The sequence below is a fragment of the Odontesthes bonariensis genome, chromosome 10, assembly GCF_027942865.1.
Source record: "Odontesthes bonariensis isolate fOdoBon6 chromosome 10, fOdoBon6.hap1, whole genome shotgun sequence".
Lineage (NCBI taxonomy): Eukaryota > Metazoa > Chordata > Actinopteri > Atheriniformes > Atherinopsidae > Odontesthes > Odontesthes bonariensis.
This window is the reverse complement of record NC_134515.1, coordinates 14,459,066-14,474,547: the sequence shown is the minus strand read 5'-3', so window position 1 is coordinate 14,474,547 and position 15,482 is coordinate 14,459,066. Positions and strand designations below refer to the sequence as shown.

General features: G+C 38.4%; 2 protein-coding genes across 2 annotated transcripts in view; both read right to left on the bottom strand.

The window, feature by feature from the left end:
- Positions 1–10,896, bottom strand: part of LOC142390731 (piezo-type mechanosensitive ion channel component 2) — a 30,580-nt gene extending 19,684 nt beyond the window's left edge. The window contains exons 1-11 of the mRNA XM_075476381.1: positions 10,646–10,896; positions 9,459–9,567; positions 9,123–9,244; positions 8,769–8,828; positions 6,247–6,395; positions 5,918–6,082; positions 5,545–5,586; positions 1,408–1,440; positions 1,093–1,205; positions 546–721; positions 54–230 (exon numbers count right to left, since the gene is read on the bottom strand). Of these exons, the coding sequence (XP_075332496.1) occupies positions 54–230; positions 546–721; positions 1,093–1,205; positions 1,408–1,440; positions 5,545–5,586; positions 5,918–6,082; positions 6,247–6,395; positions 8,769–8,828; positions 9,123–9,244; positions 9,459–9,567; positions 10,646–10,846 (1,347 nt within the window). The 5' untranslated portion in view covers positions 10,847–10,896. The remainder of the gene's footprint in view (positions 1–53; positions 231–545; positions 722–1,092; positions 1,206–1,407; positions 1,441–5,544; positions 5,587–5,917; positions 6,083–6,246; positions 6,396–8,768; positions 8,829–9,122; positions 9,245–9,458; positions 9,568–10,645) is intronic.
- A 189-nt stretch (positions 10,897–11,085) lies between these two features.
- On the bottom strand, positions 11,086–14,931 carry LOC142390105 (piezo-type mechanosensitive ion channel component 2-like). The gene is made up of 9 exons (XM_075475474.1): positions 14,857–14,931; positions 14,563–14,776; positions 14,219–14,432; positions 13,634–13,796; positions 12,641–12,739; positions 12,212–12,253; positions 11,965–12,097; positions 11,592–11,746; positions 11,086–11,109 (listed from the first exon to the last, which is right to left on the bottom strand). Exons 1-9 carry the CDS (start codon positions 14,929–14,931, stop codon positions 11,086–11,088), a joined length of 1,119 nt encoding a protein of 372 aa, XP_075331589.1.
- Between the last annotated feature and the right edge of the window lie 551 nt (positions 14,932–15,482).

Sequence of the window (15,482 nt, the reverse complement as noted above, 5' to 3'; positions counted from 1 at the left end):
ATACATGATACCAATCAGCATATACACACAAACACACAGCGAGCCAAACTCACAGCAGTGCAGTTGGAGGAGTAGTCAAGAGGTTTGATGACTTTGAGCTGGTAAAACATCTTGCACACAACCATGACACAGGCCCACACAGCAGAAATGTTAGATGCCAAAGGTCGTAACCGTGGGAACGGGAGTGCAAACACCCAGAGAACCAGAAAAAGGAAGTTCATCAGCGAAACCTGTGAAAATGGAAATAAGTTTTTTTTTTCTGTTTAACGAGGTGCCCTTGAGCAAGGCACCGTACCCCCCATGCTCCCCGGGCGCTGCGAATGGCTGCCCACCGCTCCAGGTTGGCATCTGTCTGAGTGTGTGACCCTGTGCATGTGTGTGTCAACAGGTGCCAACCTGGATGGGTTAAAAGCGGAGGACAAATTTCGTGTGTATGCAGGTATGCATGACAAATAAAATCTGATCTGATCTTAAATTGTCTGTCTGTATTAAATGAATTGATGAGTCAGTGTGTACTTAAAGATTGTCATGATCCAATGTCCCACCTCTTGTAGTGACACCCAGATAATGCCAGTGGAAACTATTTTGAGGCTGTGGAGCTCCATCAGTCTCCAGCACAGCTCCTGGAGTCTGTAAAGTCCAGACAGAGCCTGAACGAGCAGCAGGCTTGCCCGGTCCACAATCACGATCCACTTGTCCTTACGACTGCTTGGCAAAGTTTCTGCGAAGAAGATATGGCAATAAAAAGGTAGCAAAGGACATCTCACATACCATTACAAATTCATCACTGCAACAGCTTTAATACAGCTCAGACAGCAACTAATATCTGCATAATTGAAGAGGAAATAACATGAAATTTTAATATTCATTTCCTCCAGAAACAACCATCAATAAAGAACTTAACTACCGGTACACATATTCTAAATCTTTTTAAGAGGCGGAAAAAGGTTTGTATGAGATCCATCATTCAATTGTTGTCTTGTTGGTAGAGAGCTTGTCGATATATAATGTTGTATCATTTAATTTTCCTACACACAACTGATCCAATAGAAGGTAACTGGAGACCCATTTTGCATCCTTGGAAGTAGTTACCTTCTCCCGGCGTCTCCTCCTGCTCCTCAGCTGCAATCTCAGAGGGGGTTTGCAGTTCAATGCTGTCCAGAGTCTCCTGACTGTTGGCTGTTCCCTTCTGCTCCTTCACAAGCCTGTCGGTCCAAACAATTTTTTTTTAAATTATCATTATATGAAGGACCACATTATTCCTGTAATTCAGGATTCTGTCACTGTTTCAAGTGCAATTTTATTAAATTAAATTTATTTAGGTAGTTAAAGAAGATTTACTTGTGGGTTCAATTACATCAAAACATAACAAGGGTCAAAATCAAGAACTGAGCAAAGGAGCCCTACCTTTTTTGGAACTTCTCAATGTTTTCTTTAATTCTGGAAATGAAATAACATAGAAATATCATGGTTACAAAAATGGACAGAAATGCCAAAATCATCTTATTATTTCATATTAGGTCACTGAAACAAAAGAGAATATGGCGCTCTTACTATGCCTAAGAACACAATTTTCTGACCATTCACTCACTTCACATATATGGCATAAATCTACAACATTCACAGTATTATTACCTCAAGCCAAGCTCCTATCACACTCAAAGTACAAACAGCAATCAACCAAAACTCTCCTTTATTACCTGACTCCTGAAACACACATTTCTAGAATCTAGTATTTTGAAGAATATTGGCCATCCTTTTTGATCTGCTCTTTAAAAAGTAATAGCATACTTCCCAAAGAAATAAGCAATCAGTCTTCAAGATAATGTTTTCAACAACAATTTCATAAGGAACTGGACAGAGATAGATTAGACATCTTAGTCTCCAGAACACCTACAAACCTCATCAGTGAATACTAATCTGAAACCAAGTATCTACCTAATAGCAAACTATAACCTGAAAAACTAACATTACATATATAGGATATAGGATATCAAGAGAAACTGTACACATGATCACTCTGCCACACATTCAGACATATTTCTTTCTCAAAGGTCAACACAACACAGGTAGAGAATTTGGATAATCACACTGAGGAAAATACAATCATCACATCCAGATACAGGTCTACTAGGTTAGATGGTTACCCTTGTTTTTCAATATGACTTCTGAAATCATCTATGATCATACAATTTTTTTGACATGTGAATTCTGTTTTGAATGCACCAAACACAAAGCTCCAACCACTGATCTATATATACCATCAATAAATGTTGCCATGAACAGTACAAACAAAACATCAAATTAAAACTGGACCCTGTTATTTGATCACTTCTGACACAAAGATTAAACACCTTTTATTGTTTTAACTCTACATACTAAGGCGTTCGACAGGATAGACTGCCCTGTTCTCTTTACTTCTGGATTGAAATCCACATAGCAAACCATTAAGATCCAGTATTACCACTGGACAAATGTCTAGGTCACCATGAAAGTTCCCATCATAACCAATAATATTCGCACATTTCATAGAATCACTGACCTCAACCAAAAAAAAAAAAAGGATTTCAGGCAATAAAATAAATCCACATGAGTATACTATCTGTCTGCATGCCAACAACATCTTGTTATATCCAACAAATCCCACAAGCTCCCCCACATCATCTGATTAACAGCTTTTGGCAAGGTTTCTGGCTTCTCCATTAACTGGTCTAAGATCAGAACTCTGGTTCCGAGCACTTTCATGCTGAGGTTGGAGACCAGAGGCGGCTTGTTGACTTTAGAAGGTGAAGCGGAGCAAATAAAAAAAAATGCCTGCATTCAGATAGTGTCTCTGTTACATTTATGGCTGCTGCATATTGTTCTGATAAACTGACAGTAAGTTGTACAAACAGTGGTACCAACTGACCAGAATTATAATGACATAAAGCACATGAAGTGTGAGCTTCATGGCTTCATGGGAGATTTCAACTGTTGTAAGCTGTTTTCTGATTGGTCAACTGAACTTTTTATACCAGATGTTGAAGCACAGTTTCCCCATTATGGATCAACTGGTTCATGTAACAATGACAGACAGTATATAAGATAAATCACACGTTTGATCAATGTCAGGACATTCTGCAGGTTATTCATTCCAAAAAAAACATGCAAAGTTTTTCTGTGTTTATATGTGAGAAACATCAGATTTCAACTATGTCTTATTGTGGTTGACATGATTTCTGTATCTCTGTATCATCACAATATTTGCTTTGTTCAAACCTTTCTATGTTCAAAATCACGAAAAAGTAACAAATCCACACAAAAGTGGAACCACAAAATTTGTGTATTCTAACATTAAAAATGACAATGATAAAAAAAAATAGATCTAAATTTGAAGCTTTACTTGTAAAAAAAAAAAACAACAACACATTATCCATAAAACATTTTGTACAATATTTCATAAGTATAACTGCTGTGTATGTTATTTGTGTTTGTTTATATATTTTATTTATGTGGTTTATTTTTGTAAAGAGTTATTTGTGTTGTGTACTGGGTGGGAACCAACGTTAGTCACCTGTTGCGCAGGGGACGCAATTTACAGAAGGAAGGAAGAAAACGAAAGCTTTAAGAAGTTCACTCTAAGTTATAAGTTCTTAACTTTTATCGTTTTAAGTTTTATATTTCAATGCATTTCTTGAGTAAAGTGCGTCAAACAACAAAACTGCAGTTTATTCGTTTGTTTCACCCAAACTGACCATAAGATCTAATTATTTATTGCTTGATATTAAAATTGACTTCAGTGAGATGCTCCCCTAACTATGTAAACTAGAGGTATCACTGTAGCCCTTTTACTCAACAAACCAAATGATACATTCAAATTTAATTTCCCCAAATTACTAATTAACATCAAAGAAGACCTAGAAACATGACACAGCCGCAAGAGTCTTTAATGGGTCACGTTTCCATTATCTATTTATCCATATATCTATTTTATTCCTTTTAATCCCCCCCGGGGCTGGTTTTCTTTCTAAATTCAACAGTGAATACATCTGATTGGAAAGGCAGAAGGCTCCGAATCAACCTAGCACTGCTCCAAAAATCCAAACATTATAACAGGCACTACCATTATCTCCTATCCAACCACATTCAGCACATTTTGCACTGGACAAACAACTTAAATCCTGCTTGGCTTGATGAACATTCATGGATAAATCACTTAAGACCCTCAGCTGCTTTAGATTTAATGCCATAAATACTGTAGCAAATTATATACTTAATCTCAAAGAGTCTCCTTTTTCCCTCACTCTCATCCAACATTTCCTGATGTTTAAAATCAATAATGAGCCCATCAACTTCCCTGCATTGAAATGGAGACGATTAACCAGCCTGAGGCACCGCTTTACTGGCAGCTCTATCATAACTTTTGATCCTCTCAAACAGACACATGACTTACCCCAACACTGTTTCTACCAGTACATACAACAAAGAGGAAAATTCAAAACTTCTAAATATGCTCAGACATCAACTTGCAAACTCCAAAGCAAAGACTTCAACTTTCAGTGAACTCAGGGGTCTAAACAGAAAACGAAACTCACAAAATGTGGGCTTTTTAACACTTCTAATTCCTGTCCAGCTGCAAATGACAACCACTTCCTTGCATTTTGAGTCTCAACACGTCGCAACAGCAACAGCATCCTGCTTTCCTCCTGTTTTCCAGATGTCATCTCCACACCCACAATCCCACGACGTCTTCAAGCCTTCATCATGAATACGTTAGCAGTGGTCAAGCAGAACATGTTACCCAACTAGAAACAGAAGAAAAATATCCAGAAACCACAGATCTGATGACAAGCCAAACAAACTTTGGAAAAACTCACATCAACCCTAAACAAGTCTAATTTACCGCAGTTCATTTAAAGCTGAATCTACTTTACATCACCTGAGACACTCAGATCACAACAGGTTTCCCACCTGGCACAAAATGTGTGGCCATGATAACTTCAAATTTGTGGAAGAAAATGTAAGAGTGTCATTTCCATGACACTTTCCTCAATGAAATGGTCCTTTAATACCAAACCATGATATTTCACCAAGTACTGTTAATGTCTGAAAGCAACACTTGACAGTGAAACTAAGGAGCAAATTATTGAATAATAGAGAGTGAAAAGAATAACTGTCCAAGGTTGATTCACCTCTACCTGTTCCTCGACATTCTTATAAGCACCGTCTTGCGTGCTAATAAGTACTGTGTAATGACATTTGCAGCTTTTGCATGCGTGTTTGATATTGCCACAGTCAGAACTTAAGTTACCAACACAAAAGGGCTATGGTCAGTACATCCGTTAAAATGCTGCAGTAGATCTTTTCCCTGTCCAAAATTGACACCATGGGTTTATGACCAAGCTTCAGTACGCCGTGTGACAAGATGGGAGTGAAAATGTGATGGTTTTATGAGGAAAGCTCTTCTTGGTTCAACCTCAGATTATGCAGGCAATAACTGAATGTATATGGCACACAGTGAATTGTGATAATATACAAACATAAGAGAATAAATGCAGTGCTTACATATCAGATATCACACTGACTGAACTTCTTAGTTCTTCAATTCTGGATGTGGAAAAGGAGTGAGTTAGATAAACACATTTAGAGATTTAAAAAAGTGCAGACACATGACCTTAGAAGTTGCTTACAGTAACCACACCACATGCTCATTTTAACCTGCACAAAATAAGGCATTTCCATTTATCAGTAACTTTAGTTTACATGAAATAGGAAGTACAAAAACTATGGTGTCTGTTACCAAGTGCAGCTTTTCAAGGTGCTTCTGCATTTTGCCTTCGGTCTATTCAAACATCAGTAATCGTTCATGTATTGACCACACAGTCATTTTGTCAGTATCTTTAAGAGGGTGAGACACTTCCCAGCATCCCTGACTCACCTGGATGCCTGTCGAACAGGTACATTGTCAAGGTCAGTAAGAGCCAGGAAGTCTGAGTTGAAGTAATGCAGCTGTAGGATACAAGCCAACAGGAATGCAGCAGGAAGCAGAATACGTGCAAACAGCTCCACAGTGCTGTACCTTTCCAAACCCAGGTCGCGAAGGCTAGGGAATCAGTCAGAAAAAACTCGTCTGTAATGAGGTTTTGATTAAATTAACAGACTCAAGATTCTTCTTGCTACGTGCCAAAAGGACTTAAAAATTTATATTCTTTTAAAAAATCTATCAAATGAGTGATCATTTACAAAATTGATTCAGTAGAGACTCACCCTTCCTCTGACATGCCCATGATCTGTCTAAACAGTGCAGAGACACTTCTGAACTGGTACATGTAGATGGCTATCAACACCACCATGGAGTAACCCACCACTACCGCCCAGAATTTCTTCAGCATCTGACGCCAAACGTCATAACGGACCTGAGGGCACACAGAAGAGTTACAATTTTCTCTCCAGCTGCAGATATTGAAAAATGTTGGCCTCTAGAAAATTTCAGAACTTACACTGCTATCCCATTCAATGTAATTTAATACACTGTTTTCACATTTAAGTGTTCGTGTATGGATTACTCAAAAGAACATGGGTGCACAGAGCTTGACTTCCGGATATAAAATATGAAAAACACATCAGCTAAATTGCATCCTCAGCATCATAAATAACAGTGTTGCCTGTAACCCCTCATCCATGTGGTATGTAAACACCAGGGGGTTGCTGATGCTGTCCAAACAGACAAATAATGTTGTCTCATGTCATCTCTGCGGCCATTAGACCTTCCCGTAAGTGCCTACCATCTCTCTAAAAGGTCAGCAGAAACATAATAGGGGGAGAAAAAAACAGGGAAACAGCAGCAAAAAATGGCTTTGGGTGTACTTATTAGTCAAAATCAATACTTTTAGTTGAAAAATAGTATTGATGAGGTGTGCACAGTCTGCTTGTGCGCGATTTTCAGGGCTTCTACCAAAGCAACACACAGTCTGAATATTTCATACTCAAAGAAAAGCTTAACGATTTACTTATGAGAACACAGGAGTAAACACACGAGCGCATAAGATTCATCTAAATTTACAATGGCTGCCGGTGTTATGCTACATTGTAACTGTGGAGGTGGATTTCCTTTCCATTTATTGACCAATGCCATTTAACGTTTATCAGTATTACTCATTCTTATCGTTCATCTACTCTACTGCTTTTACAATAAAGGAATACAGGTATTGATGATAGTTTGTTTTCATACCAATAATCATTCATATTTTCACAATTTGTGAGTGTTTAAACTAATCTTCATACATCTTTTTTTCTTAATCAATATACACATAATATTTCACAATGACAAAGAATGAATTAAAGCTTCTTAAATTTATCTAAGTATTCAGATCCCTTAATTAGCACTTTTTTGAGAGTGTCAATTTTCAGGTCTCTTCAAAGATGCTATAACAGACCATACTAACAAATTCCCAGAATGTTGTCATGTGTCTGTAGTGAGGAATGGCTTCTATGTGATCACTCTACCATAATGTCTTGTATAATTATAGTGTTGCACCTATAGTCCCTTTGTGTTATTCTCTAACCTCCACAAATGAACTCTGAATTTTATTGTTAGTTGTCTTACCAAGGCTCTTTGTCCTCAATTACACAGTTTGGTCAGGCAGCCAAACTTCCACTTAAGAATGACTGTGGCAGTCTCTGTTACATTACATGAATTCGCTTTTGGACTCTTCAGAGGATTCAAAGAGAGTTTATGGTCATTCCAGTCTGCACTTACATGATAAGGAACTAAACTGGTGACTGAGGACCCGGTAATAGCCAATGAATAAAAAATAATAAAATATTGCACAAAATAAATAAATACACTAACAGGTCATCTAAAAATCAAAATCAAAAGTCACAAGAAATAAAACTTTTTAAAAAACCACAGTGAAGTATAATGCGCATGATGCACATAACGATTCAAATGCTGTAGATCTTTTCTTGTATCCTTCACCAGATCTTATCGCATCTAAGGACAGTTTTCTCAGTCTAATGGCTTGGTTGTCACTGATATACACCATTATATACAAGACCTTGTTTGGACATGTTTCCTTAATTTGTCTGAATTAAGTAAAGTTGTATAAACATCTTAACCATCACTGATACAAAAAGAGGATCTACCAAAACTTGGAAGCAAGTGTGGTAACCACCACTGATTTAGCTGAAAAAAAAAAGTACAATGTGGATATACTAGGATAAAACATTTTCAGCAGCAGCATTCCTAAAGAAAACGTGCCAAAAAACTAATTTTTTTATGTCATTGTGGAGCATTCAGATGAGCAGACAAAAAAATGCATATGCATAGAAATCATTTTAGGAAGTCTGAAATGTGAGAACACAAAGTGTGCTTTTTGTATTACATGTACTTTGTTATTGATTTATTTGAGAGCACGTCACACGTGTGAATGTTTAGAGCTGCTGTGAATTACTGTTGACTATTACTGATGAGAACGCACACAACGTGTGGATATGTTTTGTATTAATAATGTTGTATTCGAGAGTTACATTCTTTTGAATGTTTGTGGAGGTGTAACACTCTGTTGAAAATAAATGTGACACACCCAGTATTTGCTGGTGCACACCCAATGTCTTTTTTTTCTGGCTACACCAGAGCTTTAAAGGGGCTGAAAGTCTTTCTGTATGCACTTGTTGCAAGAGATTAAGGTAATCTATAAGTTACTGCTACACTGAAAACTTAAGTTTGATATCACTCTTCTTCATAACAAGGAAAATGTTGACGATCCAAATGATCCAATTTTACTAACCTGGTAGAGAACAACACAGAGGAGGAGGAGGACAATGTAGAGGATTTTGTAGACGACCACCTGAGTGAATGAAACTTGGTGAATTTAAATCAAATAATTTATGATAGGCAGTTACTTTTTATAGGCTTGACATGCACAAAAATTGCCATGGAACTCATCAAGATGCAGGACCATATAGTCGACTCGTACAGTCCCACATTAGTAAAGTATTTCTTTTACTTCTTTTCATCTTGAATGTCTACTTACTTAGCATATTGGGATAAACTTCTGAAGGTAAAAACAACATTAGAACGTAAACATATGACTGCTTTCAGTGTCTAAGTTATTTGAACTTTTAATTTTTTCACAGGATACCTTTCCAGAGAAGCTGATGACAAAGAACATGGAGTAACAGAAGAGGATCCAGTATTTCACCAGCATCCCTTTTACACCTGAGACCAGCATTGCCACCAGAGGAGACGATGGACTTTCCTCCGCTGATATGGAGGAAAAGGAATGAAGAAATGCAGGAAATTGAGAGACAGGAGTAAGGTAGAAAAGAAAGGATGGATAAAGAATGAATGAAAAGCAAAGAGAATATCTTTGGAGAGGATTTTTACAAGCGCTGAAATCATTTCACTCTTTCACAAAACTAAATGTTTTTTTCTGTTGCATAAGCCATAGTCTTGAGACAATCTGAAAATGAGTTACATGGCATGACGTTGACTTCATCTAGAGATTCCTCCTCCGCACTCTGCTCCTCCTGTCTCTCCTTCAGCTGCTGACGAAACATCAGCCAAAAGTTGAAGCTGTAGAAGACCTGCAGCACAAGTGATATCATGAGAACAAAACTAGTGTTCACGGGCAGTTCCTACTTTAACTGTGGACATTAGCTGTGAGGGCTGACAAGTATGTGAAAAAAGAATTTTGATCAGAAGAAAGGTTTAAACGGTTCAAAAGGTTTAAAAATGTACAGATCTCAACCTGTTGAATTAACATTGTGTTAAGAGCAAGTAAATTTCTGTAAACTCCTCTCAGCCCTCTGTTTCAAAGGCCCTGAACAATGATTTCATCAATTAGGTTTTTTTCCTTGTTTAGTAATATCAAATGGAAGTACAATCCCATTTTTAAAAAAAATTCGAAAATGCTAAACAAAAAAAGTAATAAATGAATAAATAAAAGTTGCAAAAAAAATTGCATCGACTCTCAAATAATGTAAATCTCTTCCTGAATGAAAAACCGTAAAAAGATGACAAATAAAATGCTGAAACTGAGAAACCGTATTGTTATCTAACAATAAAGTTAAGGCAGGGCCATAAAGGAAAGCAGGCAGAAAAAGGAGGGTCTTAATCCACAATGACAAGAGGATCATCAGTCTTGAATGGTGCCAGTCAACTACTTGAGCTACCTGGCACCATCTTTTTTTCATCATGTGCCAAATGCTTTCAGCGGGTGAAAGGTCTGGACTGCAGGCAGGCCAGCTGGCATCAAGACTCTTTTACTCCAGAGACATACTATTGGAATGTCTGCAGAAAGTGGTTTAGCAATGTTTTGCTGAGATAAGCAAGACCTTCTCTGAAACGCTGGTGTCTGGATGGCAGCATATGTGCTCTGAGATGCAGTGATATCCACTATAGAATCGTACCTGTTTTAATGCAGTGCTCCCTGATGACCCGAGGTGCACAGCCTGTCAGTGCTGCTTATCAGCCTTGACAGTTGTGACCTGGTATTTCTTCAGATTCTCTGAATGTGTGAGTCCCTTCTTGTCCTTATTTCTGTAAGATTTGGTTTCTCTGAAATGCTCTTTTTATATCTAGTGACGGTGCTGAGCTGAAAAACCAAAGGTTTTTAACATCAACACAGCAGCATTTGTTCCCTACGCGCCTTGCATTGCTTACCTTGGCTCCCAGGTGGACACAGGGCGCAGGGTGGTAGCTATTCAGATCAAAGTCCACTATCACCGCCGGGGGCAGACCAGGGTAAAGCTCGGCTCGACTCAGACGCAGCCCGCTCAGGAAGCCTAGCACCACAAGAACGGTGCCATAGATGGCGAGGAAAGGAGCAGACATCATGGCATACCGCCGCCGGTCCCGCATCATCCAAATGATGCAGGACCATACAAGCAAGACAAAAGTCAGCCAGTTGTTGTAGGTGATACTCCACACCTAGATGTAAATATATATATATTTTATGATATTAGTACATTATTGGGCCTGGACTGTTTTACTGTTTCTGAGGTATTCATGGAATTTGTACCAGTTAAGCTTTTTGTTCAACTGTAAGTGATTTGGACTCTTTAGGGCTTTTCATTTTTATTCACACTGAACTTGGGAAATGTTCACTTTTCATTATTATCAGTGAACTGAAAATAAAAGGAAAGATAAACAGTTCAGAATTACATGAATATTTGATAAGGATTTGCAAGGTGTAATGACAATAAATGTGATTCTATTCTATTCTATTCTATTCTATTCTATTATATTCTATAATGAACACGAGTGATATGTAGCTGTAGGGTTTGCGGTCTGATCCGCAGCAGCTTCACATGCCTCAGTGTACTATGTTAAAACGCTGAACTAAAGATCAATCCTAGTGGCAGGCCGCTGCTTGCATGGCAGCTCTGTCACCGTAAATGTGTGCAAGTGGCTGACTGTGTCAACACTGGAAAACACTTTGGAACTGCTACAAAAAAAGCAGTATATGAGTTCTCTCTGATTAACCTATTGGACCACAAGAACCACTTCTCCTCTACTGTTGACCACTCTGGTGGCACTGTCAAGGTTGCTTAACGAGTTGCCAGATAAAATCCAATATTTTATTAATTAGTATTAGTTTATACTTAACCATCATGACGATAAGGGCACTGATGTAGCTGTGTTTCTGCAGCAGCCGTCCAAAGATGACCAGGCCACTTGGGCCTGAGGGGGGAGGTGAGGTCTCTGTCCGACTCTTTGAGAAATCCTCACTCTTCTCCCCTGTTTCTTCCTCACTTTCCGTCACTAGAAAAAGAGAGAGAGAAAGAGGAAACGATTGAATTAAAGAAATACCCTTTTAAAAATTAACTAAATCAAATATGCTGAAAAAATATATACAAACCAAACACAGCTCCACAATACCTAATGATTTTACAGCTTTTTAATGAGAACATTAACATAGTGTTAGGACACTACATATGTATCTGTGGCTGATGTGTAACTATGTATTGAGCTGTGATTACCCTGCGAAGGAGACTCTTTGCCCTCATAATGTGGTGGAGGGTAACAGTTTGTGTAACCTGCCCCTTCTAACAGACATCCAAAGCTGTCGCTGTGGATGTTTTGCCAGGAACCTCCAGATATCAAAATCACAGGCTGAAGGAAGAGAGCACATTTCACGGCAAGATGTTCATATCAAATACTGACATATTTAAGCAACCGTGTTATCAGTTTGTGAAAATCTAATTTATTGAACTATAAACTACCTACCTCATCAGGTAGATAGGTTTCTTCATCTGTGCTGCTCAAAAGCTGAAAAAAGAGACATTTTGAGTTAATTATATCATTTGAAATACCACCATATTGACCAGCGGGAAACAGAAGTAAACAGTCATGTCAATATGTTTATTTTACAAATGTTAAGTTGTGTTATCAAAAGCAACTACCAGTAAGTATAAATGCAAGATTTTTTAGAAAAATACCCTTAGTGTTTAAACAGAAGGCAAATTAACTTCTTTTTTTATTATTTTTGGTCCTGTTGCCTTCTGTTTGAGCATTGAGGAATTCTAAGACCTGGACACCTGAGAATCTACACCAACATTGAATGGAAATATTAGTATACTATATATTAATAATATATAGTATTATTTTGGTCCATGATTAAAATTAATATAAGAACTATTCGTGTTTGTGGGTCACCTCTTGCTTATCTCCTGAAATGTAGATGACTTTGGAGAAGCTTGGAGGAGCCTCTGGACTTTCTAACAGACTCTCAGATTTGTCATCATCAGCATCATCCTGCGAAGCACAACTGCTATTAAAAGCCCATCAAGTAAGTTAACACAGTCTGACTATTGTCCATGGGTGTGCAGGGGCAGAATAGCATTTGAAGTAGTGGTAGAACTTGCATCGGCACTATTGGCACTCTGGAGGTGGCTGCAGTAGTGTAAACAGAGTGTGGAGAACCTGAAAATGTTTCTAATTCTTTGGGGAGTAAGGGCACGTTGCAGAGCTATAAATATGTTTTTGAATAGTAAAATTTAACGTGGTGATTGTGCTTGTCATGCCAGGTCTATGTATCTGTTCTTTGTTCCTGCTTTATTTTGGTAGTCACTTCCTGTCACAGTCTTATTGTCGTCATCCTAATTATTCTCACCTGTGTATCATCGTCTCCCTCTCTGTTTAGTGTATTTATATCCAAGCCTTCATGTCTTGTTCATTGCGTGTTCGTCTTGTCATTTTGTCATTCGTTCAAGCATTTACTTCAAGTCTAGCTTTCACGTTATTTGACCCCTTTCCATGTTTTATGACCAGAGATTTTGCCAGCCGATTTTGTACCTTTGCCTATCTACTCTTGCCTACCCGTGTACCAGACCTTGGCATTATTAAACCGACACTGATTTTGGAATACTGTCTGTCTGAGTCGTGCATTTGAGTCCACCAGTTTGGAGCGTGATAGTGCTAAGCAAACTCTTGGACTTGTGTCATATTGATGGTAACTCAATAGTGAAAGTTGGAGGAGAGATTGTTGCTTCATAGTGTAATAGTAGCATGGTATTTTCAGTCACAATAACACTTGTTGTATAATTTTGTTCTAGCCTGTATGTGCAGAACTCTACTTAAAATATCCCATGAAGTGCTAACTTGAGTTATATCGACCACTGAACATAATTTCCCTCAACTGTCACAAACCTCTGTCATGTGGACCCATTTGTGCAGCAGAGCCACCAGCGTGTAGTAGAGCAGCAGAAGAACCAAAGGGTTGATGAAGTCAGGCCAGCTGGCATGTGGGTGCAGACCAAGAGTGTGTGGGTGTGAAATGCTGGTTCTGATCACTCCTGTCATGCCAAACAACCTGGGACAGAGTGCATAATAGAAAGCAATAATCACAGCAGAGAGTACAGTAGAGAAAACTGGATCAAGAATAAAAAGTGACCTTGTGAACTGTAAAACTTTTAGGAATGTGCAAAGGAGAGAAAAAGGACTGTAACTAATGTGTCACATATAAACACTTATTGGACTTATCTCTGTCCTTGGCAAAAATAAGTGGCCTTTACTCAGCTCCACATCCTATATCGTTAATGATAGCATTTAAAAAAATCATTTCAGATAAATCATACCAAATTCCCTTCTTAAACCAGAGAGGATTACTTGATTATCTTGATCATGAAGATGCACCTTCAATCAAGATATTTATCCTGAAATTCCATAATGATGAGAATAATTGGAACAATAAAAAATATATTTTTGAATTTTTCTTTTTAATCCCCTCTGTACCTGGCAAATACATCATCAGGCAGTACAATCTGCTGGGGCAGGGGCAGCTGATAGAGGTAGAGAGCCAGCAGGTGTCCTCCGCTGAAAAAGACCATCATCACACACATGGAGCTGAAAAGTAGCATACTGATGGAGCGGCTGAATATCCACCACCATACCAGCACCAGAAACACCCCGAAGTACACTCCTGAGGTAAGCGATGGCAATGTGATCCCTGCAAACATATACATACACAGTATGGCAAACCAAGAAAACTACAACAAAGTAAATTACACAAAATCTATGGACATTTTAAAGCTTCAGTACATCTGCATGCATATGACAGTTTTTGTTATGTACTGTACCTGCCAGCCCCAGCAGCAGAGTCACCACCACTTTCCCTGCGGTATTCATGATTGCTGACAGCAGCAGTCTCAGACCGGCCGCGAACACTATCAGCTTCTGGACAAACTGTGGCGGGCCTGACTGAACTGGCACCGTAGTCTCATCTGAGCTGTCAAAAGATGAGCCCCCTGAGTCGCTCCCTTCCTCTGATTCTGTTTCAGAGGTTTCCACATCCTGCAAGATCCATGAAACAATCAGAGTAAGATCACTGTGCGTTATTAACGAAACTTTACGCTTCAGTAATGTGTGGTTACCTCAGGGTTTGCCGGCGAAATTCCATTTTCTTGAAGGCTGACTTGGGGCACAGGGCGTAGTAGTTTTTTGCACATCTTCAGTATGAACAGAGTAGAGGAAAAGAGGCCCACATCTGGGGCCAGGAGACGCACTATATTTCCAGCGTTAACTGCACTGAATCTGTTAAAAAAAAATACACATAAAAGTAGAATAGGTTTCAGCTCCACTAATCCTCATTTTTACTAGAAGCTAACTCTGTTTATTGTGGAACATATTTTAGCAACAATTATCCACTTAAACTTTAGCATTATGTTAAAAGTTATTAGTTAATAATCATCAGAAATGTTTAATGATTTGAAAAGTGGCGAGACACCAGCCAATGACAGCATTCAGATAGCATTCAAATGGCCGACTCCTTCCACCTTGCTGTTCTCCATGTAGATGTCTGTCCTATACACTCATGTAAATGCATGTGTTTATTTTCGTAAAAACAAACAATTAGTCAGTTTGTTTCATATTTGTGATCAAACGATTTGTCTGAACACCACTGCCAGTCTTTCCTGCCGCCTTGGGGAGGAAGGATGAATGCTGCATTTGCAAAAAGCTACAATTTAAGTGTACCTTTTATGTAAATGAGAGAAACTTG